The sequence below is a fragment of the Stylophora pistillata genome, chromosome 4 (genome assembly GCF_964205215.1).
Source record: "Stylophora pistillata chromosome 4, jaStyPist1.2, whole genome shotgun sequence".
Lineage (NCBI taxonomy): Eukaryota > Metazoa > Cnidaria > Anthozoa > Scleractinia > Pocilloporidae > Stylophora > Stylophora pistillata.
In genome coordinates, this window is record NC_142522.1 from 3,184,296 (window position 1) to 3,207,004 (window position 22,709).

The window sequence follows — 22,709 nt, forward strand, 5'->3', positions numbered from 1 at the left end:
TATAATGGCAAAGCTGAAAAGTTGTAATAATTTAAAGCTTATCGCTGGAGTCGTCGCTTTAGCTGGCGTCATTATTCTCATCGTTGGAGTAGTTTTGGTCTCAAAAGCCAAGAATGAGGAATGTACGAGTACCGAAGAACATCCTGAGGGTCGATGTAGTTATTCCTCTGAAGCAAAGCGAGCGGGCTTGGATAGATTTCTGCAAAAAGTTCAGGACACGTACTTTGAACTTCATCCGCAAAACTTGATTTACAAACCCGGTGGTGTGAAACCAGACGAGTATTTGACAAAGTTCAAACCGTACGATCCGAAACCCGTAAACTTGAAGCGAATCACTGACACTGCGCGACAACTGGTAAATGAACTGGAAGATTTGGGTGTCAACACGCTTCGCTTGAAGCCGCGTGAGAAGAAAGCCGTGGCTCAACTCAAGCACTACCTCCAAAACAATTTCGGACAACCTTACGACTCAGATTACTACGCTGGTGATTTCCTTATGGGGCCGAATCTGTTTTGTTGGCAACCTATTTGCCACGTTGGGTACTCCGATATCCGAATGGGTCTCGGAAATTTCCACCCTCGAGACCTAACCCAATTACGTGTGTTTCTGGATAAAACAAAGTTAGTGGCACACACGTTCTCGACGTATATCGAAAACTTGCGTCTAGGTATCACAGCTGGTATGGTGCGTTCTGTAGAAGAATGCAATGCTGGATTAACATCATTCAAACGAAGATATTTGCAAGTATCGCTTCAAGGAGTGAAAGGTATGTGAAGTTTATTTAACTAAGGAGCAAAGGGCAAACTTAAAAAAGTGGATATGTTTCCTGTTATAATTGGCCTGCGTGTAGATAAATTGAGTCTTGCTGTGCAGCCTGCACGCAATCTTTCGTTCGCAGCATACGAACAGAGCCACATTAGAAATAGTCTCCCTCGCAGCCGTTTTTAGTCTCGTCACGCAACGCTTCTCCCCACAAACGGCTGCTCACATTCGAACAACATTCCTTTCCCTTTGTTGTCTTTGCACCAATGAGATCGCTGACATTGTTTCTTATGCGACCAATCAGAGCACAAGAGATTGTAATCACCATCGTTATTCCCGCTTTTTCAAATTCTGCATTTCATCGTAGTTTCTTGCTGGAGGAAACCCTGAAGAAGGTTTTGCAAAGTAATCGTTCTTTTATTTGTTCCACCTCAGTTGAGACAAAAGAAAAAATTTATGTTTTTGGAAAAAGTTCTTTTGATTTTCCGGCGAATATTAGTTCCTGTCTGGATGTGAATGTGAGCTGCTATTCAGCGACCAGCGAGTTGTCAGTTTGTAAAGCTTGCTACCGACAATTGATCAAGTTCAAAAAGGCCTCTGTTCATCTTGAAGAGTTCAAAGATGAATTGAAGGGAATCTTCAAGGATCAAGAACTTCCCAGAAAGAAGCCCTTATTGAGCGTTGAGAGCGACGGTGGAGAAATCCAAGCTTCGCGCTGTGGGAAATTCTCGAAATGTTTACAATTCGATCCGATCAATACGACTTGTACCTCTAATGCTACAGCCAATTCTAATATTTCTACCACGATCAGCCAAGGGGGACGTTATACTCCGGCAAGATTTCCTATTGGTTCTAATGGTGTATTGATTTAGATGCCTCAAAATTATCACTGGATAAACAAACACAAGAAAAACATGCTCAGGGGTATCAGAGCTAGATAAACAGTAAACAAAACATTTTTTTGTTGCCTCATGGGAAATTGAATTCTGTAGTCCATAGCTTTTGAGAATTCACACTGTCTATTCAGTATGCCACTGTAGTGTTGAGTAGTCTATGAATAGTCTGGAACAACACAAATGTATAATACATGAGAACCTAGTGACAAGTATGTGCCAATGATGACAAACTGTTACAGCCAAAAAATGTCAAAACAGGACCCCGAAAAAGTCTGTTAGCCCAGATTTTAACCCAAGAAGTACCCAGGTGCTGCAACTACTGATATAAATGAAGTTGATATAAATGTCTTCATACAAATCTGATCTATTCAAAAGTCTGAAAGATTTGCAATCTCACTGAATAATGACAAATAGCAGTCTAACATTTTTGCTCAATATGCAAGAAGAATACAATTTGATACTGGCAGCAGCACCAATGAAGAGATTCAATTTTCAAAGAATCAATTGGTCAATATAACCCATGGAATCTTTCATAGCATTCTTAATCAAACTTCAGACTATTATCATAAATTACTTTTCTCTATTACATGTACATGTATACAGTATTTTCTTCACAAGTGAAATGTAACTAATCTCAGATGTTCCATCGTTTGTGACTTCACATGACAAAACTTTCAATTGCTATGATAGAGTATGAGTAGCACACAATTTATGTCACTAATCAGACAATGAAATTGACCAGTAATCTGATTTAAAAATATGATGAATTTATTAGATCACTCATTTTCTTACCACAATTTGGGAGGGCCAAAGAAGCTGTACTGTTCTCCTCAACCCCCTCCCCCACAATGATTTCCACCACTCTGTGAAAGGACTCCAAAATGTTATCCTTAATGGTTTCAGGAGTGCAGGAATGCAACATTTCAACTAGCACATGTTTTGAATCATTTCCAATAAACATTAAAGTAAAACATTAATGGTAGCATAAAGTAAACCACATTATCTTATAGTCTGGCAATAAATAATAGTTCTTTCTGTTTTTTCCTGACTCTGTTTCAGTTCATCAGTAAGCCAGCCAAAATAGAATTCCAGTTCCATGTCCTTATCCATATACTGCACAACATCAGCAACATTTGATTTATTTTGACTTTCCTTAATTTCTACTACATTTTTCATGTTCAGAAGGTTGAAGTAAGAATCACAGAAGGCTTCCATTTAATTATCTTGTGATGTTCCCCAAAACATCAAAAGGAAAATAGACAGCATTAATCTATAATAAAATTTCTAATAATAATAATAATAATAATATAATGAAAACTTTATTAATTTTAATAATTTAATAATAATAATAATACTAATGTCATTCAGTGCTAAGGAACATGCAGAAAGCTGTAGTCTCTAGCTCCTTTAACATTGCCAGGACTTTCAAGGTCCTATCGGACTGAGTTCTTCAAATGACGTTAGCTTCAAACATAGGTTTTTAATAGGTTGATGGGACATTTATTATGGGGTGCCATTACCGCCAAAATTATATTTTTAAAATTATTCAGCCTCTTTTTCATTAACCACTTACTTTTATGAATTAACCATACTTGTCACAATATTATTTAGCCCATTTCAAAAATTATTCAGCCTTTTTTTCATTAACCACCTACTTTTACAAATTAACCATGCTTGACACAATATTATTCAGCCCATTTTGAAAATTATTCAGCCTTTTTTTTATGGGGCATGTTTTTAATTATATCCCAACATAACTTGCGGGATTATAAATATATCCCAGAGTTCTCTTCACGTCCTTTTCCTTGCAATATGGCCGACAGGAGAGGGATCGCGGATGTTGCACGTTTGCTCTCCCAAGCTGCTACCAATTTGATAAGTCTAGCACCACAATCATCACGAGAGCTTCGAGAAACTAATACTACTTCTGATCGAGCTCAAGCTGAGTTGAAACGAGCGTTTTCTCCGTACCAAAAAGTTCACAACGCTCCATCACCAGTTGTAAGCAACACAACTGCACGTGGAACATCAAGTCAAGCAAAACATTTCACCGTCACAAGGGCCGCAAAAGGGAGGAAGAAAAAAACCAAAAAACTAACAGCAAAATTATTTTGTTTGGCATACACTGCACCAGATGAAGTGCCGAGTACTGAAGAGAAGAGGGAATTGCTAACAGCAGGCCTTGGAGAAAAAAAAGGTTTTCTTCCAGAAAACTCTAGTGCAGGAGAACTCCACGAGATGGTTCAGGCAACGTTTCCAGATCAGAAGTAGTGTTAGTTGCTCGAAGCTCTTGTGATACTAGACTTATCAAATTGGTAGCAGCTTGGGAGAGCAAACGTGTAACATCCGCGATCCCTCTCCTGTCGGCCATATTGCAAGGAAAAGGACGTGAAGAGAACTCTGGGATATATTTATAATCCCGCAAGTTATGTTGGGATATAATTAAAAACATGCCCCATAAAAAAAAGGCTGAATAATTTTCAAAATGGGCTGAATAATATTGTGTCAAGCATGGTTAATTTGTAAAAGTAGGTGGTTAATGAAAAAAAGGCTGAATAATTTTTGAAATGGGCTAAATAATATTGTGACAAGTATGGTTAATTCATAAAAGTAAGTGGTTAATGAAAAAGAGGCTGAATAATTTTAAAAATATAATTTTGGCGGTAATGGCACCCCATAATTTATCTCCATTTTAGGGTCTAGGGGTCTACCATCTTAGAACTTTTAGATTTTATTTGTGTCGGGACAGGTCCTGTCAGACTAAGTTCCCTACATGACGTTAGTTTCAAGCATAGTTTTAATAGGTTGATGGGGTATTTACTTCCTTTAAGGGTCTAGGGGTATAAAATTTTAAAAAGTTTAGCTTTTATCTGTGTAGTAGTGACAATCAAATAGGCTACACCATGGCACCCAATATCAATTTTATTGGTAATCTGAAGCACTCAGAAGTGTATACTGCGATGATAATGTCTGGTATTTAGACACAATATTTTTACAGGTGATCATGTGTAATATAACACAGACAATAAAATAACGATAACCAAAATAAGACCACAGTGCAATACTAACATTGACTAAACTATTTACATTTTCTATTTACAATATTTACATTCTTATTGTCCTTTCCTTTATACTGCTTAATTTAAAACATACAGGTAAAATAACATTTTGCTGCAGACTCGTTTTTATTGAAACACTTACCACTGCCTTACAACATGCGCTTCATCGACGGCAATGGCACAGAGTTTTTTGGCATGGAATACACAGAGTTCGTCGGCATAAATCTCCAGCGTTCGTTCCTTAACCACGCTTCAGGGGATCCGTAAACTAAGGAATATTCGCCGCTTTCGACACGAGTGCGTTTACCACCCTCAAGTGAACTTATTTTACCAGCTTTTAGCCCTAGCTCCCTCAAATGGGACACTTGGTCGTTCATAAGGCTTTCCCCAACGGTGAGAAAACGACGACGATATGACCAGGCTCTTGTGAGGTAAGATCAAACACGAGTGGTAGTGCTTCATACAGGAGAGATTTCCCAAAACCAGTTGGAAGATTGACAAATACATCCTTTCTTTCCTCAACTATTTTCCTAATTCCAGTTTTTTGCGGCGCATTTAAACTAGGAATTCGAAATGTATTACAAACAACATTAACCGCTTCTTCAAAGGACGCCATTTTCAAAGCTTTGAACTCGAAGATAAAACAAACAATATGATTGGTTAGACTACTTTGGCGCGTACAGTTCTCAACATATGTAACCCAAATAGTGATTGGTTGAAGTAGCGGAAAGGAATGTTGTTCGAATCTGAGCAGCCGTTTGTGGGGAGAAGCGTTGCGTGACGAGACTAAAAACGGCTGCGAGGGAGACTACATTAGAAATTTAACACCGCGTTCAAGCTGAATGGCAATAGTGACCACCTGACCACAATTTTCCCGCCATTTTTTCACGTTTCCCGGTCGCGCTTTGCCGTTTCTACGTTGAAAGGAAGCGGTTTCGCCTTTTCGCTCAAAGAGTAAAAGTTAAATACTGGAAAAAGTGCACCAAAACTATTTCCTGTAAGGAATAAAAGGGCAGATGAAGTTTCATGTTGAAAATTCTTCAAATGCCGCACTTTTCTTCAGCAGACAGCTGCAAAAGCTCATGCTCATGAGACGGCTTCCAGTGCATTCCGAAATGGCGTGAGCTCGCTCGCTAAAGCGGTAAGGTTCGCGCTATTTTACGTCAAACGTGAAAGGGCTGGCCGTTAAACGCGGTGGCAAATCTCTCTATTATTAGCCTTCTCCGCCTGCAAAGAGATTTGAGACCGGTTGGGGACAGGTTTGCAGAGGGTCTGGCACTAGCACTAAAAATGACGGCTTGTTTTTTTCGTCTCCCCGTGAAATATGGTGTGACCATTGTTTATACTTATCCTAAAATGCTATTGGTTAACTTGATACGTTCAACCATCAAGATATGAAAATATCGATTAGTTTGGTGGGGCCGGAATCGACCATTGTGCGATGTCAATTTCACAATAAACTTCACGTAAGGTACATACATACAGTCCGGTCGGGGCTCGAACCTTCGACCTCCCGCACAATACAATCCGGCGCCGGGAGAAGGCGAGAAGTTAATCGGTAGAGGTAATGACATATTTCATGATTAATCACAAAAAAGTGCGCCTCCCTCGTATCAACATTTCCTTAATCCATTTGTAATAATATGGCGGTGAAGAAGCGATGACTTCTCACCAAATTCTTGTATTTTTACGTCGAAACAACCTTGTGCAAACAAAGGATCCGATCACAGACAACTCATTCATTGCTACAAGATACGGAAAATGTCAAGCATTTCAAGAATTAACTAGGTTTTTGTTTTGAGTGTCTTCACCTGCCGGCTTTTCTTCCCTCTGCGTTTATATTTTCACCCAAAATAAGGGGGGAACCGGGCCCCCCCGTGCCCTTAGATCCGCCACTGTTGTCGACTGGCGTCGATGATAAAAAGGGAACACCACAGGCACCCCTCAGAATGAGGGCCTAAGGTTGGAAAGTGACAGGGTGTACAGCGAGCGTAATGAAGGAAAACAAAAGATACAAGTGTTTTCCGACTGTAAGAGGGAACATAGATTTGAGATCCATTTAGATTTAGATTTTTTTGCGAGATTAATTGCGATACGTTCTTCTGTTTTCTCAAGGGATTCATTATGAATACTTCATGAAGCCAATATTTTCTGAACGTTTCGTATCTGATTTAAAACCACACCACTTGGACGAGTGGAAAAAGGACACTGGGAAGACTGTGAACCAGTCCATTCGGGAACACGCTGAAGAATATATCGGCAAACCCATCCATGATGTAATCAGGTTTGTTTGTTTCATTTTTGCCGTTTGGGTTTTGCTTTTGCTTTTTTTTTTTTTGTTTTGTTTTTTTTTGTTTTGTTTTAATTTTTGTTTTTAATTCAGAACGTTTTTATGGGTATTTGGGGCCGGCAATCACTTCACCCCACCGACCTCACTAGGAAGAATGTCACAGATACAAGGTGTTGATTATGAAAGGGGAAGGACCTTACATAGGTGAAGTTGAAAAAAGTACGCTGAGAAAGTTTATTCTAGAAAACTAGCAGCTTCTGGGATTAAAAACAAGAACCATTTTTTTTGCTCAAGTAATGATTTCTTTTCGCGCCCCACTCATACCACCATAACTTTTAAAAGCGCTTTGGAAAAAGTGTGGTTCTTGTTTTAAAACCTTGTAATAATCGAACGATAAAGGCCTTTGCAGAGATAAAGTAATCGTAGAGATTTAACACACTTCACCTGTTCAAACTAAGATTCCTAGAAACAGAAAACCCCAAGTACTGTGTACCGAGTTCCATCTCCAGCGGGCTAGCAGAGCTTCCACTCTCCAATGTGTACTTAAATGGGACTCGAACAGTGGTGAGCACAACTAAACAGCTGCCAACTGGGGAAACGTTGGACGGCAAGAAAGCGTATGAATCGATCCTACCGTATTTCACAACAATTAGCAAAACACCGGACGAAATTCACCAGCTTGGAGAGAAAATGTTAACAAAATTGTATCCCCAGGTAACCCATTCTTAATTGTCTTCTCTTTTTTGAAATTAAGAGAACCATAGAATATTTGCCATCTATATTCACACAATTTTTGTGATACTGAAGAAGAAATGGTCAAAAGTGTAAAGGCATTAACATACTTGTTGTTGGATTTTGTGGGTTGCTCCGTGAGGGAATTCCCGCTGAAATTTGGAGCCGGCAGAGTGCAATCTTAAAGAAAGCTTGATGTACTGGAAATTGCGCTTGTCATTGAACGTGAGGTGTGCTTTCCTCCAGTGAACTTTAGTTTGCTTTTTCCACCGTCTGATGTGACACGAATAGGGGAGAATCCCTTGTAAGTTTGACTAGATAGGCTAGGAAGGTTGTAAGCTTTACTCGCTTATAGATAATCTATACGTGAAGATAAAACGCTTCTTATTGCACATACTATGAAAACTCTGATTGGTCGAGAGCATACAGTCAATATACAATAGCGGGTGAAGTTGACATGATAACTAAACATCTGCAGCAAATATTGGGTTCAAAGTCTGCGTAGTTTCCAAGCCCCTCATCCGCCTAGTGTTCTCAAACTTTTTACAAACTCAAAGAGTAGTGTCTTCTTTGGCAGATTGTATAATAAATGTACAATAAAACAATTATTGAATGCGGTTTTCGCGTTATATCATGAATTATCAAGCTACCTCTCTGTGTCATCAGCCTCAGCCTTCAGACTTGAGCATCGATAATTCATGATATCACGCCCAACCTCATCCATCAATTGCTTGTTATAGGTTCTTGAAATCGCACGCAGTGTGACGAATCAGGCAAATAATGACACTGCAAGAGACCTCTTCATCAAGCGCCTGAATGAATCAGACATGTACTTCGCGGACAAACCAATCCCTGTCAACGAATCAGACGAAAACGCGTTCAACCTCTGCAGCTCTGAGGAGGGAGCGATGAAGTATTGTCCAAAACGCTGGGAGGCCATGCAGAAGTGGATTGCGGAAGCTAGGAAGGCATGTAGCGATAGCAGTGCATCTGTGATTTATAAGCAATGTAACTGGTCGGCCAAACCATTTTCAGCCATCTTATGGTCCTTTTTTTTCACTCGAGTTTCATTTACATTGTTATGATCTTCGGGAAGGGAATTTTTTTCTTTTTCTTGGTTTTTCCTGCGACAAATTTTCTTGTGTTCCGCCTCGTTTTGACTGCGTGTAACTGCGTTTAACGTCTTCTTATCAATCGCTTTGTTTCGTCTTTTAGGTGATGAGTATGCTCGATCCTGAGACGACCGACATGTTTCACTTTTCTGGCCCTAAATACACCACACCTAACTGTCCTGTGGATATGGCACCAAATTTCAATCCGTCAAGCGGGGCGCAGAGCTACTCAAGAAGTACAAAATACTGTACCAGGAATTCTCAGTACAGAATTCCGTTTTTTCTTGATAGGCCGGGACCCTTATATGAGGAATGGAGTGTCAACGCGCATGAAGCGCGACCTGGACATCACACCCAGGTAGAAGACGTAGAGTATACTTTGATTGAGGCTTCACGAACATACACATGAGTCAGATGGTTTAGTTATGAACGCCTGAAAGTTGAAATGATATATTCTGTGTCGTGTTTAAAGGCACATGCTTAAGGTTCCGTGTGCGAACATCAGTTTCAGGTTTAGAGGTTTCCTCAGCCACCTTTTACGAGAATCGAGGGGGGAAAGGTGCGAACAGATGTCCCTCCAACCAAAGTGTTATCTTAGATATATACCGATTCCGTGAGGGTCACGGTAAAAAATACGCAGACACGAAAATGGGAAGTAGAACTATGGAAGCCAGGAAAACCAGAGAAACCCAGGCTTGTACTTCCGAAAAAAGGCAACTTACGCCATAGCAGCTTATAGTTATATGTGTTATTGTTTTACTCGTTACTAGGTCCAGGGCTTAATCGAACATTTCCGAGACAACTGTGGAGGTGTGATTAGTTGGCTGGACGCTAATACTAGGTACACCGCTTTTTCAGAGGGCTGGGCGTTGTATGCTGAGAACCCACTGATTGCTCGCGACACAAATGTCTATGAAAAGGAACCTTTTCAAAAATACGGAATGCTCAAGTGGCAGGTAAGTCCGGGAAAAGTTTTTTCATTTGCCGATATTTGTTGTTGTTGTTGTTGTGTTGGTTTTGTTTTTGTTTCTGTTTTAGTTATTTGCTTCACTTACCCCGCTGTAATTTTTGTACTTTTGTTCAATCGCTTGTTAACTTTGCCTGCAGTCTTTTTGTGTGTTTATTTGTTTCATTTTTTATTGTTGTTATTTAGTGGGGATGACGAGAGAGACGAATCTGTTAGTTTAATTACGAACAGAGATTTAAGTTTTACTGTTCCTACATCGCGCTTATCGCCAATATTACACCGTTCCAGGTTTGGCGCGCTCTACGTCTCATTGTTGACACAGGTTTGCATTACAAAGGTTTCTCACGAGATGAAGCGCTTCGTTATTTCGCCGACTACGCGTGGGATACAAGTGACATCGCCCAGAAAGAAGTCACCAGATATCAGAGTGATCCAGGACAAGCAGCTGCATACATGATTGGTCAGCTTAAAATCATGGAGCTACGGGAATACACCACTAAGGAACTCGGTGACGATTTCAGCCTGAAAGACTTTCACTTCTATCTATTAGCACAAGGTTCTGCTCCAATAAGCTTTCTAGAGGACAGTATTCGAGAGTACGTTCGCTGTGCAAAGGACAAGGAACAAGAAGGTTGTGATGCTGTCCTCAACCCTGTTCCGGATGAAGAGCAAGTCACTGAATTTCTCGGGGTGATTGGGCAAGAAAGCTTTGAGCCAATAGAGAAGCCCCCGCGAGAGGATTACAGATAGAGTTCCTTTCTGTCCATATTACATAGCGATGGCGCCCGTGGGCGGTGACATGGTAACAGAGACCGTCAGTTCCTAGATGAACTGTATCGGCCTCGACCGAAAGGGACGATGCCATAGTAATAGTTTTCTATTTACGTGGAGCACCATATATTAGATTTTCATGACAAAGACAGAGAGAGTACTGTTAACAGCAGCTCAAATATTGAAACTGATCTATTCATTTTGTCATCACCATGGTTACGATTTCGCCTCAATACTAATGTAATATTTGCTTGTGTCATTCCCTCATTTGTTTTTCTTTATCTTTCATATGATGCAATATTTATGCTATTTTCGCCTGGCTCAAGATACATATATTGTTACCCCCTTCTTAGCTGAAACGTTTGATAAACATAATATCCTTGGCAGGAATTTAAGCATTTACTAATGACGATTTGAATTTCAAAGGGAAAAAAAGAAAAAAAAGAAATGCTTGACCATGCATGGAAGATGTTGCAATTTTTTGTTCATCGATAACAGCTAAAAATTAGAAAAGAATAAAAGCAAGCAATTACTTGTCTCACACGTTCTGAAATGGCCCACGTTGGAGGAGCGCCGACGTAAATCTGTCTTTAAACTCGTTAAGAAATGCCTGCAAGGTCAATGTCCCCAGTATTTTAAACAATATTTTAAACGTAATAATACAATCCATGCGCGTGCTACTAGACAAAGCAACCTCTTACATCCGCCTGCTGTGAGAACTGAGATTGCAAAAAGATCCTTCTATTATTATGGTTGCACTCTTTTTAACGAATTATCTTAATGATATTTCGTGTTATACATCTTTTAATCTTTTACTTGTAAATAGTTCTCTATTTATATTATTTCCTGTTTTAGTGTAATGTTTTAATGTTGTTGCTCAGGGCTCCCATTGATAACAGACAGCTTTTTGCGTCTGAAGGGGCTACCTTGAGCCTTATAAATTAATAAAGGTTTTCACTTCACTTCACTTCATCTCAGTCTAAAGAAAGCAAACATTGTCGCAGAGGAGAAACTCAAACTGAGTCCATATCGCCAGAAGAACTTCAGAGAATCTCTTATTCATTTATTCTACATCCTCTTTGTGTTCTCTGGTGTGTATAATAAACAACACGCCGACGCGCATGCAACTTTTCGATCGACTCATGTTTGTCCACCCCGCACAAGTGTGGTCTATTTGTTCAAGGAACGAGAAATAAAATCGGAGATTTTCAACCAGATACAAAACATGCATCTTTTGATCGTGCCTGTTACCGAAGGTTGACAATGAGGCTTCCATATTCAGTATCTTCTATTAATCATTAATCACGACTATTTATGTAACAGTAAGTTTCAAAAGGTGTAGTTTCGAGCGTTAGCCCTTCGAGTTTGCTCTGACGAAAGGCTAACGCTCGAATCGTCAACTCTAGAATCTTTCTACGATGACCAATTTAGCCGATCAGCTCAGTCGATAAATCCACATTTCCCGTAAGACAAAACCTCCACTGGCCACCGACGCCGAAAAACTGCATTTCAGAAACTTACCCCTTCTAGCTATACTACCTATTTTAGATTACCTTAACGGTTTCCTTTGATTCTAATATACAGGCCGGTTGACCCAAGCTGATTCAGCTTGTGACAGTTTCATCCACTTATTGGCACTCGAAACTCAGTTTCTTTGACAAGCGACGCCGTTCTGCTTATCATGCCACAAACCGCAGCTAGTTTCTAGTCCTTTGCGTATTTAAAGACCTCATTCTTTTGGCGTAACCAGATGAAGATTGATGGCAACGGCGTCTCATCGACGAGCTGGCGTAGAGAATAAAACATTAGCACCTTGCAGGTAACATATGGCTACAGCTATGATCAACGTAGAAGAGCTTACTTTTGAAGACGCTAGAGATGAAACGAAGCCAAAACGATCGAATCATCATGGCAGAACGCCAGGCATACATAGTTTTCACACGTAAATGCACTATTGTGTTAGTGTTCTCGTACATTTTCAAATGAATTTGTTGCCTTCGCCGGAATCTTGCAATTGGGTGTATGTACAAAGTACATACAACCACTGACAGATTGCCGGTGGGGAACATTCGGTTGGTGGAGATGTGGCTTTTTTCGCCTTACTTTATTAAAAGAAGGAACATCAATAAAAATACTCTTAAAATTCTCAATTGGTATGGAATCACTGTTTTCCTTGTAAATCATCCCATTCGGAATGTACCTCACCACAATCTGGCATCGGAGGTTGTTGAATTGTTTGAGGACTGCAGCTTTTCGGATGAAAGTTTTCATTGAGGTGACGGGTCAAAATGCCGATAACATATGCTGCTTAGTTTTCTTTGTTATAATCATAACTTATTTTGTTGTTGTGGCAAAGACATGTGCTACACTTCGAAAATATTGATGTATCTAAAAACGTGTCATGAAGAGAAAGAAAAAAAAATAATAATAATAAAAAAAAAAGATTCTAAAACAAGAACGGCGAAAACTTTTCCTATCATAAACATCCAAGGCACATTGATATCGGAGTTCTCTCGAAGCATCTTGTATGGTCTCTGTATATTAATATTCTTCATGGAATGAATGACTCTTTTCCAGATACGTCAAATATCTGCCTTGTATTTTTGAGGCGGGATATTAAAGGACGATATTTACATGTCCCACTCGATTGGCAGAGGACAATCCATCTTGAGGTCGTAGAGTGAAAGTCAGCTGCACGCGTCTGAAATAAATTTGTATTGAGCTTAAAATAGGCTGGCTTTTGGACTTTAAAAGCTTATTTAGGGCTAGCGGTGTTTATGGTGAATTCACACTTATCTAATCTCTATTCGCTTTTATCTTCCAGTTTACTCTGTACGTGAATATTTAACTATAGAAGCGGATGTGCTGACCAGTGTTGCCCCAAGCCACCTCGGCCGCGTCTGTCATTCATTAGGAACTGTTGACCTTTCGATTGTCTATTGCTTGTTCAATTAGCTCTTGGCGCACAAGCACAAACTATGGCTGAGAAGGCAGAAGAAAGCAACGGCATGCTTATGGAAGAAGTGGGCTTTAAAGTAGGGTACCAGCTGCAGCATGAAAGATCTTGGCTCTCTGGAGGGAAGATTGTAATTTTCGGGCTCATCGCTGTGGGAGTTTTACTCATCATTATCGGAGTCGTTCTACTCACATTAGCACATTTTAAGAACAAAGCATGCAGTGTAGAAGGAAAAGAGGTACATGTTCCTCCAACCAAGCAGCCTTCTCAGCAAATGCCTGGGCGATGCGAAGTTTCAGCGGAAGCTCAGAGAGTTGGCCTCAATGAACTTTTGAAGAGAGTGAAATCAACATACTTTGAGTTGCATCCATTTAGTATTCCGTTCAATCCCGACATAAACATGGAATCGTTAGAAGGATCTGAGAGAATCAGAAGAGACTATGAGGCGTACGATCCGACCCCATCTGTCATCAAAAATCGCACTGATGTATCTCGGGCTTTGCTAAACGAAATTACGCGCAAAACTGAGCGGGTCAAAATGAACGCTTTGAAGCCACGAGAAAGGAAATCCTTGGCACAAGTGAAGCACTATCTTCAACACACGTTCGGTCAACCGTATGATGTGAACTATTACGCCGGGGATTGGATGATGGGACCGAATTTATTCTGCTGGCAGCCTATCTGCTTCCACGGGTACGACTTCTACAACGCCATAATCTATCACAGACCCACCAACGAGACAGACGTGAAACTTATCAGATCTCTGCTGGAGACGCACCAGAGAGGAATTTTGCAGTATATCGAGAACATGAAAATGGGAGTTAAAAAGGGAATGGTTCGTAGTAGGGAGGAATGCGTCGCCGGGACAGATTCACTGAAAAGGAAATATTTGAACGTTTCCCTCTACAATGAGACAGGTAAGAAATTTATTGACAAGCAAGCTTTCCATTTGACAAACAGTTAATTTGCACATCAGTATCAAATTTCATGTTTGCGTGTGAAATTCTTGTTTCATTAATATCACGAAACGACTCACGCGTTTCGCAATATTGCCAAAAATCGTCAATATAACTAATCAGTTTTGCACTGTTTCGCTCTGAGTTGAAATCTTAATACTCTCTCAGCCCCTAATATAAACTTTTCTTTCACAGCCGTGTTCGCTTGGCTGATCATCAAAAGGTTAAATTTGCATTTGCACACAGAGAAATTATACCGAGTAATGTAAACAATTGGTTTAACTTAGCTGTAATAAAATGGTCGATCGCACAATTCGTTTGATTTGAGAGGTTGCAACAAAGCTTGAATTATCGACTTTCCAAAGTTGTCTTAGTAATACTAAATCCATCTCGATGTTACATGACTCGCAATTTTTTTTTTTTACAATGTGTCCCCTTGTTAGTAGGTCACGAAGGCACGTCATGGCAAAAAACAACAATTGACAAGTCCTGAAAACAAAGAGTTACAAAAAGAATGGTGATTCAAGTTTTCACTAGTAAGACGAACATGAAATTAAAAGCTATAGACCTCACGTCGATTTGTCACGCGAGAATTGAATGGATCGTAAATCAAAGGTCAAAACTTGCTTTTAATTTTGATAGCCGCTTTCGTGAAATGAACTATCTTGATGAGATTGATAATGCTTGATCCTAAACATATGTTCTTCTAAGATTGTTTGAATTTGGCGTCAGGTCAGATATGGCATGTTCAGTTAAGCCGTTTGGTATGCGTGGGGGTTGATTAAGCATCGCTTGCTATGATAATCCTTGTTTTTAAGAACAACCTCGGATCATCAGTGCGCTTGCAAACAATCACGCACTGTTCTAGCAGACTCCCTGTAAGCTCACACACCATTAACGACATTTAGATTGTTACGGGGGGGGGATTAAGTTGCGGTGATGAATGATAAGACGTACTCATAGGGCTTCAGGCCAAATGAACAACTGCCGCAAAACATTTTCTCTTTGTAATTTAATAATTGTTTTAATGGAAAAGTTCGGCTATAAAACACCTCGGGTAAAAAGAATGATAATAACAAAGGTGCTGTCCAAAGAAAATTAGAATAATGCTAATGCTAGTTTCAGGTTATTGTCTAAAATTCTTCAAGGTTTCTCTTTAACCCCATGTAATTCTAAAACAAAACCTTTTTACCAAAGGTAGTCAATTGTTTTTCAATGTTTGCATTTGTGAAAGGACTGTATGCATAATGAAGTGTTTGAGTTTATACAGAAATCTTGGCTAAAGTTCTTCAAACATTGAAAAGTCTAAAATGTTTAAATATGCAGTGTATGCTCCTTACCATTACACCTGGCAGTACTGATTATATAGGTAGCTCTCATTACAACTAGCAAATTTCCTGATAATGTATAATTTAGTTATTAATAACTGCATGGTAGCTGATATTTACTCTTGATTGAGAATGAACAAATCTTAGTGGGAAAAAGTCGGAAAAATACTTTTTCCATATTTTCCACACTTATTGAAGACCTGTTAGGGTTTGTTGAAGTATGACATTGCATTTTTATTTGTCCTTCATTTAAATTTTGAAAAAAATTGGATTGAAGTTCAAATAAAGCCATAAACAATTATTACAATTGAAAGTTCTAAATCCATTTTTAACCTTTTATTTCACCTGTGCAGGTAGTTAAAGACCCTTTTCCCTTCAATATGGTTTTTAAAGGTGCAAAGGAGTAAAACAAGTTTTTTCTTATAACCTAACTCTCTGATGGAAATTGTGACATATTGTAAACTGCAAGACCCATCCATGCTTACAAAAATGCTTGCCTTCTTAGGTATTTGGAAGGAGTGGTTTGTTGAACCAACCTTTCATCCTGATTTTTACAACTTAATACCAGAGAAAGTTGATCAAGCCTGGAAGGAAGTGCATGGAAAGACTATTAATGAAACAGTGAAGGAATATCTGTTGACTTACCTTGGAAAACCCTTGCATCAGCTAATACGGTAATTTACCTGCATGCTTGCTTGAGTTGTCTTGTAGGGGTTTGTATGAATAATTTAAGAGAACCCTGGAGGTACATAAAAATTCTAGATTAAAGTTAAGTTGGATTTCCATAGTGGCTCATCAGCAGGGCAGCTTTTTGTCCACTGTTTCTGAGTATGAAGTTTGCAGTGATAATTTTTGTGGAGTGAGAAATAAGTGGCAAGTCTTTGAGCAAGCATGAGAGACAGTAACATGCAAACTTAGAGAAGATATGATGCCAGGTTTCTGATTTAAACATAGGCTATGGAACTAGGAAGGAAAGTGCTATCATTACGTCACCATCCCCCCTCTCCAGTGATGTGTGCAAATAACTTAAAGACTTAACATCCATAGTAGCCTGCATTGTGTACCTAATTGAACTAAGATTTATTTAATTTATCCCAAATATAACAAATTTTTGATGGCAAAGCATAATATTGTGATCGGACAATTACCATTTTTCAGTGGTTCCCTTTGTTTCTTGTCTTCACTTAACTAAATCCTTGAGCAGGGTATTTAGTGGTTACTACACTTACCTGCAGATCAATAGATGTAGCTTTGAACCCTGATGAGGTCATTGCATTGTGTTCCTGAGCAACACTGGTTACAAATGCAACCATTAAATGTAAATGGGCTTCTTGTGAAGACTATGGGATTACTTAACACACTAAGCTTAAAAGTTTATATAGCTTCCATCAGTGTGGGCTTCTTGACTATAAACATTTTGTGAAAGTGGCATGAGTGAAATCTGATATGATAGGCAGACATTCCAGATCATCTTTAGTTTTCAAATATCTTTTATCTTATTCTCAGGTATTTAGAAGATGAACACATTCACTACTGTGTCCCAAGTAATGTTTCCAGTGGATTAGGAAGACTGCCACTTAGTCATGTGTGGTATGATGGCAAAGAAGATAAGAGTAGGCCAACAGACCCAACTTTGCCAACTGGTGAAAATCTGAATGGTTCCCATGCATACTCCCTAATCATGCCATACTTCACCACTAATGATATGAAACCATCTGAAGTCCATGAACTGGGAAAAAAGCAATTAGATGAACTATATCCATTGGTATGTACAATTCTTCAGATCTTTAAATGGAAATATCTTTTAACATTTTTGAGCTTTAAAAGTAGGGATTATTGAATTTAAAAAAGGCAACTGTAAAGAAATGAGAGATGGAAGAAGACAATGTAGAGCAATCTGCAAGTGTCACTTTTGGGTCACTTGTGACATTTTGTTAAATTTAGTACATTTGGCTCAGCTTTCTTTGTCTGGACTATTTCATTTGAACTCTTGAGGTTGAATTTAACATTTGTTAGTGAACTAGTGCACTGTTACTTGGTGCATCTTTCTTTGAAAGAACGCCACCTTAAAAAAAACAAAGGAAGTCACTATGTGTCTGGTACGGGTATCTGATAGTATCCTGAAACTTTTCCTTTTCATTCCTTGAATGCAAATGTTTTTTATTTTCCAGGTGGTAGAAATAGCCAAAGAAATGACAGGTACAAATGATAGTGATTTGGCTGTGAAACTCTTCAGACAAAGGCTTAACTCCACAGAAAGCTTCTTTAATGATGCACCAATCCCAGCAAATGAGTCAAACAAAGAGGCACATAAAAGATGCAGCGATCTTGCTGGTGCAGAAAAACATTGCCCCAAACGGTGGGCTGCAATGCAGTTGTGGTTTAAGGAAGCTAGAAGGGTTAGTAAATTTTGAAAATGTTAATGTAAGGAGGGAACTTGAATGACTGAATCTTTGAGTGCATCCTTGTATCTGGTACCTTGTAAACATTAATCACTCATAAGATGTCTTTATTTTTGGGAAGGGGGAAGGGATTTGACATGGGTTAGAATCAAAGATGAGAACCACAGTTGACTATCCATAAAGGGTATGATGGTTCAACATGTAGCACCCAGTGAGATAGGAGGTTTCCATCCATCCACCCACCCACCCACCCACCCACCCACCAACTTCCTTCCTTCTGCTTTGGTGAAGGTGCAAGTACTAGCTTGTACATGCATGTCCAAGGGTCCAAATTGAGAACAAAGGTGTACCTCTGGGAAAAGGACAAAGAAATGAATTATTTTACTTCCTGCGTTAGGTGATGAGCATGCTGGATCCAAAAACGGTGGATATGTTCTACTTTACTGGTCCCAAACACACCACACCCAACTGTCCTGTGGACCTGCAGCCTGACCTCAACCCATCCAGTGGAGCACAAAGTTATGAAAATAGTGATGCGCAATGTTCTAGGAATGCTATCTACAATATTCCATTTTTCTTGGAAAATCTGGGTCCGAGGTTCTCAGAATGGAGTGTGAATGCACATGAGGCAAGGCCTGGCCATCATACACAGGTTAGGAATGCAGGGATTTTGTTTGTCATAACTTTGAAAAGCTAGGACAGTTTGAAATAGGAATTCAGTTTGTGTGATCAGATTCTGAAAATAAGAGCTTGCTATTAAGTTTCTTTTGAATTATTTGGAAATATCCATAGAAAACTTTTGAATTTGGAAACATGTTTGCAGAAGATTTTCTAGCTCCAAGGATCGGATAGCTTTTGCTAAAAAACTATTGAGTTAATCCCTCTTCCAGCCCCTTTTCCTTCAACGCAGTGCTTTCCTCCATCGTTTTATGAAAACATAGCTGACTCATTTAAATTTTTCTGTTGCAAGATGTCATCGTTCATAGAAAGCTTCTCAGTTACCTGTACATTACCTGTAACATTTTTTTCTTTTATCACTCAATTTTTGATACCCTTCCTACCCTTATATATGAGATGTCAATCCATACACTCGTGTCACCTACTCTAGGAAGATGGTAATATGAAGCGTTTATCCTCCATTTTTTGATAAATTTTATTTAATCTCTTTATCTTTTAGGTTCAAGGAACTATTGAGCATTTTCAAGATGGCTGTGATGATGCCCTGACTTGGCTAGACACAGAGACGTATTACACAGCCTTCACAGAGGGTTGGGCACTGTATGCTGAGAATCCTCTTATAGCTGAAGACACAGACACATATGACAATGAGCCCATGCAGCAGTTTGGCATGTTGAAATGGCAGGTACGCTAGCCCTGCACGTGGAAGTGTTAAGTCCTGTTTTCACTAGCCATGAGAAAGAGAGCCGCATGGAAGTGAAAGTGAATGGGGAAATAAAATCCTGAAGCGTCTCTCCCTTAACCAACTTGGACTGCTCCCCAACACTTTTTCATTGTATCTCTTTCTTTGTGGCCACTTAAACCTAGCGAGAGATTCTCTCATTTCATATCACCCAGTTAACCTGGACTACAGCCTGTAGTTATGGCACAGAGTAGTTTTCTATCGAATGCCCCGTTCTGGTCTATGATTGATATAAATATCGCGCCAACCAATCAGATTCCAACCTAAACAACCGTTTTCTGCCACACGTGTCTTCCTTATGATTCTTCTTACAGTCTGTTTTTAACACTTTGCCCTCTACCAGATTTGGCGTGCTTTGCGATTGATTGTGGACACCGGACTCCACTTCTACCCTAACTTTACCAGAGAAGATGCACTTTGGCATTTCGACAAATTTGCCTGGGACAACACGGACTTGGCGCAAAAGGAGGTGAGTTTTATTTATTTATTTATTTTTATTCATGTTTTTGTTATCACACCACTCAAGAAGCAAGCTCGATTTATCTCGAGTCCGGTCTCCAATTCTCCCCGAGAGGGAGAGGGTGGAGCTTCGGCTCATTATCCCGGTGCCGGATAATCGAAGAAGATAGCGCAGTTACGTTTGACAAGTATGGATCTGTTTGTGCGAGTCCTCCATACGAAGTTTTGTTGTCAAGTAAGCTTTCCACTCAGTTCTGTCGTCATTATGATTCTTTAGGTCGGCAAGGGGTGGTTACTAACCCTCTATACCCTAAGATGGCCATTCACACTGATCGTTTTAGACCTCCTATGGTACCGGCAAGGAGGATTGTTTAACAAGCAGGAGTTTCTTCTAACCGCCTCCCGGTTAGCTCAATGGATAGAGCGCTGGACTGATGTGCGGGAGGTCGAGGGTTCGAGTCCCGGCCGGACCAACACTCAAGGTCCTAAAATAGTTGAGAAGAATATGCTGCCTTTCTATAACATCAAGAAATGGTTTAGATATTCTAGTCTTCTCGGATAGGGACGAATAAATGGAGGTCCCGTCTCCTGCAGGGTTAGGGGTAGACTTAAGACTTACGACTGTATTGCTCGAGAGAAATACAGTCTTAAGTCTTTGAACATTGCTTATTTAATACGCGTGCGCGGTCTTTAAACGAAAGGTCTCGAGCGAGTATAAAAACAGGGAGTTAAAATACTGGGTCTTGCCTCATTGTATCCGACGAGTACTCGTTTCAAGAAAATTATATGTTCATTTTTTGTAGTCTAGAAGGCTACCAAAGCCTATAAAAATTCTCAATTATAATGATAACGTTATCATAAATCTACAATACGGTTCTCTTTAAGAAACAAATATATATTTTAAAAACAAAACACTCAGGGATTTTTCATTTTCTTCAGAATAACTGAAGATGTTTATCTTCCTTTCTTCTTTTCTTCAGGTAACACGCTACCAGAGCGACCCCGGACAAGCCACAGCTTACATGATTGGTCAGTTGCAGATCAAGAGCGCTAGAAATTATTCCAAAACTGAATTGGGAGACGATTTTAGTTTGCGAGACTTCCATTATCAGGTAAATTTGCTTGTGTAAGCTGGTCTAACAATACAAAAACGCCAGATATTTTGCTGAAAAAGAGTTTGACAGAAATTTCTGTTTACGCCACTTTCATTACCAGGTGAAGGTTGATTTAAGACTCTTACATTTGTATATCTTCGGCTGGAAGATTTTATTCATCGGTGAGCTTCGCTTTCTGATTAGGAACCTGGTGAATTGCTGTCTAATTTCGTGGTGACTCACTTCGTGTTTGAAAACTTAGAAAAAAAAAACATGTTCAATCTACTTGAACGTCACCAAAATATGCTGTTTACAAAAAAAAAAAAAAAAGTAAAGGAAAAAATACTTTACACTGATATTTTCAGTTAACAAACTTCAACTTTCCAAAGTTGATCAAGGTCGGGTTTTTGCAACTTCCCACCCCACCACATTTCATGGTGGACTTATTTTTTTCTCAAATAGTTAACTGTGACTCCTCACGCTCTCGATACATTGCCAAAAAAAAAGGTGATCAGAAAGGACTAATTCGCTTTTAGAGATTGTTACCTTGATGCAATACCAACTCCTCTAAACTTGCTTCCTACTAGATGTACATGTTTAACAAACAGAAGGAGAATTCAAGGTGAAACCTTTCGCGTAAAAAAAGACAGAATGAAAATGAAAATGCGTCATCAAATATTTCCTAGTCTTCTAGTTACAAGTTAGTAATCCTCGCTTTCCCTTATTTTAGGTTCTAGCTCAAGGATCCTCTCCACTCGCTTACCTTCAAGACCACATCAAGAGGTACGTTGATTGTGTTCAAGACAATGCAAAGGAGGGGTGCGACGTCATCCTTAATGCACCCAAGAAGTCCTCTGTTGTTAAGAAACGAATCAAGGTTCTCCGCTGGCCAGTCATACCAAGACCGCATCGTCACTACTTCTAAATAATTTGATATTCAAAACAAAGATGCCTTTACACCCGTGAATTATGTTACGTTGCTCTAAGAAATTTATCTCTTACACAAGTTTACTGATTTTACTGATCTTACGTCTCGTGTACATATCGAATTAAATTGAAATCATGACGTCCTGATATTTAAAGTATACGTTTTCATACACAATCACGGTCTTTTTTACTGATTTTATAGAGATGTTAAAATTTTATGACATAACGGTTTCCTTGTGTGAGATTCGAAGTTCGTCCTTAATTGTCTCGTATTATCTTAACCATAGCCGTTTACAGAATCTTTATGGGGATTTTGTTTCATTTCTGAGGTGTGGGAGCATTTTTTTAAGAAACTCTTTGAACTCGCACAACCAAAATATTGATTGCGCAAGTGGTGCCCTCGTCTTGAGAACAGTAAATACCAGGCAAAGCACATTTATAAATAACTTAATTTGTTGTAAAAATATATTTTGCTCTTGACGATACAACTGTGAGTCTTATGCGATGATGCTTAATATGAATAATATAAGGAAAAATATTACTAATCTTACAATTGTTGGTAAAAGGTAAAGTCTGT

At 39.3% G+C, this 22,709-nt stretch overlaps 2 protein-coding genes across 2 annotated transcripts; both read left to right on the forward strand.

Annotated features, from left to right (window-relative positions):
- The first annotated feature begins 4 nt into the window (after positions 1 to 4).
- LOC111321762 (uncharacterized) lies at positions 5 to 11,557 on the forward strand. The gene is made up of 7 exons (XM_088758459.1): positions 5 to 767; positions 6,834 to 7,002; positions 7,467 to 7,722; positions 8,481 to 8,708; positions 8,956 to 9,210; positions 9,623 to 9,808; positions 10,108 to 11,557. Exons 1-7 carry the CDS (start codon positions 5 to 7, stop codon positions 10,567 to 10,569), a joined length of 2,319 nt encoding a protein of 772 aa, XP_088614585.1. The 3' UTR covers positions 10,570 to 11,557.
- Positions 11,558 to 13,455: 1,898 nt separating this feature from the next.
- LOC148732047 (uncharacterized) lies at positions 13,456 to 22,620 on the forward strand. Its single transcript, XM_088758457.1, has 9 exons — positions 13,456 to 14,463; positions 16,336 to 16,504; positions 17,337 to 17,595; positions 18,002 to 18,229; positions 18,630 to 18,884; positions 19,410 to 19,595; positions 19,996 to 20,121; positions 21,092 to 21,223; positions 21,936 to 22,620. The coding sequence occupies exons 1-9, from the start codon at positions 13,569 to 13,571 to the stop codon at positions 22,128 to 22,130; spliced, it is 2,445 nt and encodes an 814-aa protein (XP_088614583.1). The 5' UTR covers positions 13,456 to 13,568; the 3' UTR covers positions 22,131 to 22,620.
- The last annotated feature ends 89 nt before the right edge of the window (positions 22,621 to 22,709 follow it).

What these genes read in the sequence shown, in the direction of transcription:
- LOC111321762 (XM_088758459.1), top strand. Translation starts at nt 5, where the DNA reads ATGGCAAAGCTGAAAAGTTGTAATAATTTAAAGCTTATCGCTGGAGTC. An exon ending in ATCGCTTCAAGGAGTGAAAG is followed by an intron (nt 768 to 6,833) that starts GTATGTGAAGTT and finishes TGTTTTCTCAAG; the next exon opens with GGATTCATTATGAATACTTC. An exon ending in GGATTGCGGAAGCTAGGAAG is followed by an intron (nt 8,709 to 8,955) that starts GCATGTAGCGAT and finishes TTCGTCTTTTAG; the next exon opens with GTGATGAGTATGCTCGATCC.
- LOC148732047 (XM_088758457.1), top strand. Translation starts at nt 13,569, where the DNA reads ATGGCTGAGAAGGCAGAAGAAAGCAACGGCATGCTTATGGAAGAAGTG. An exon ending in CCCTTGCATCAGCTAATACG is followed by an intron (nt 16,505 to 17,336) that starts GTAATTTACCTG and finishes TCTTATTCTCAG; the next exon opens with GTATTTAGAAGATGAACACA. An exon ending in GGTTTAAGGAAGCTAGAAGG is followed by an intron (nt 18,230 to 18,629) that starts GTTAGTAAATTT and finishes TTCCTGCGTTAG; the next exon opens with GTGATGAGCATGCTGGATCC.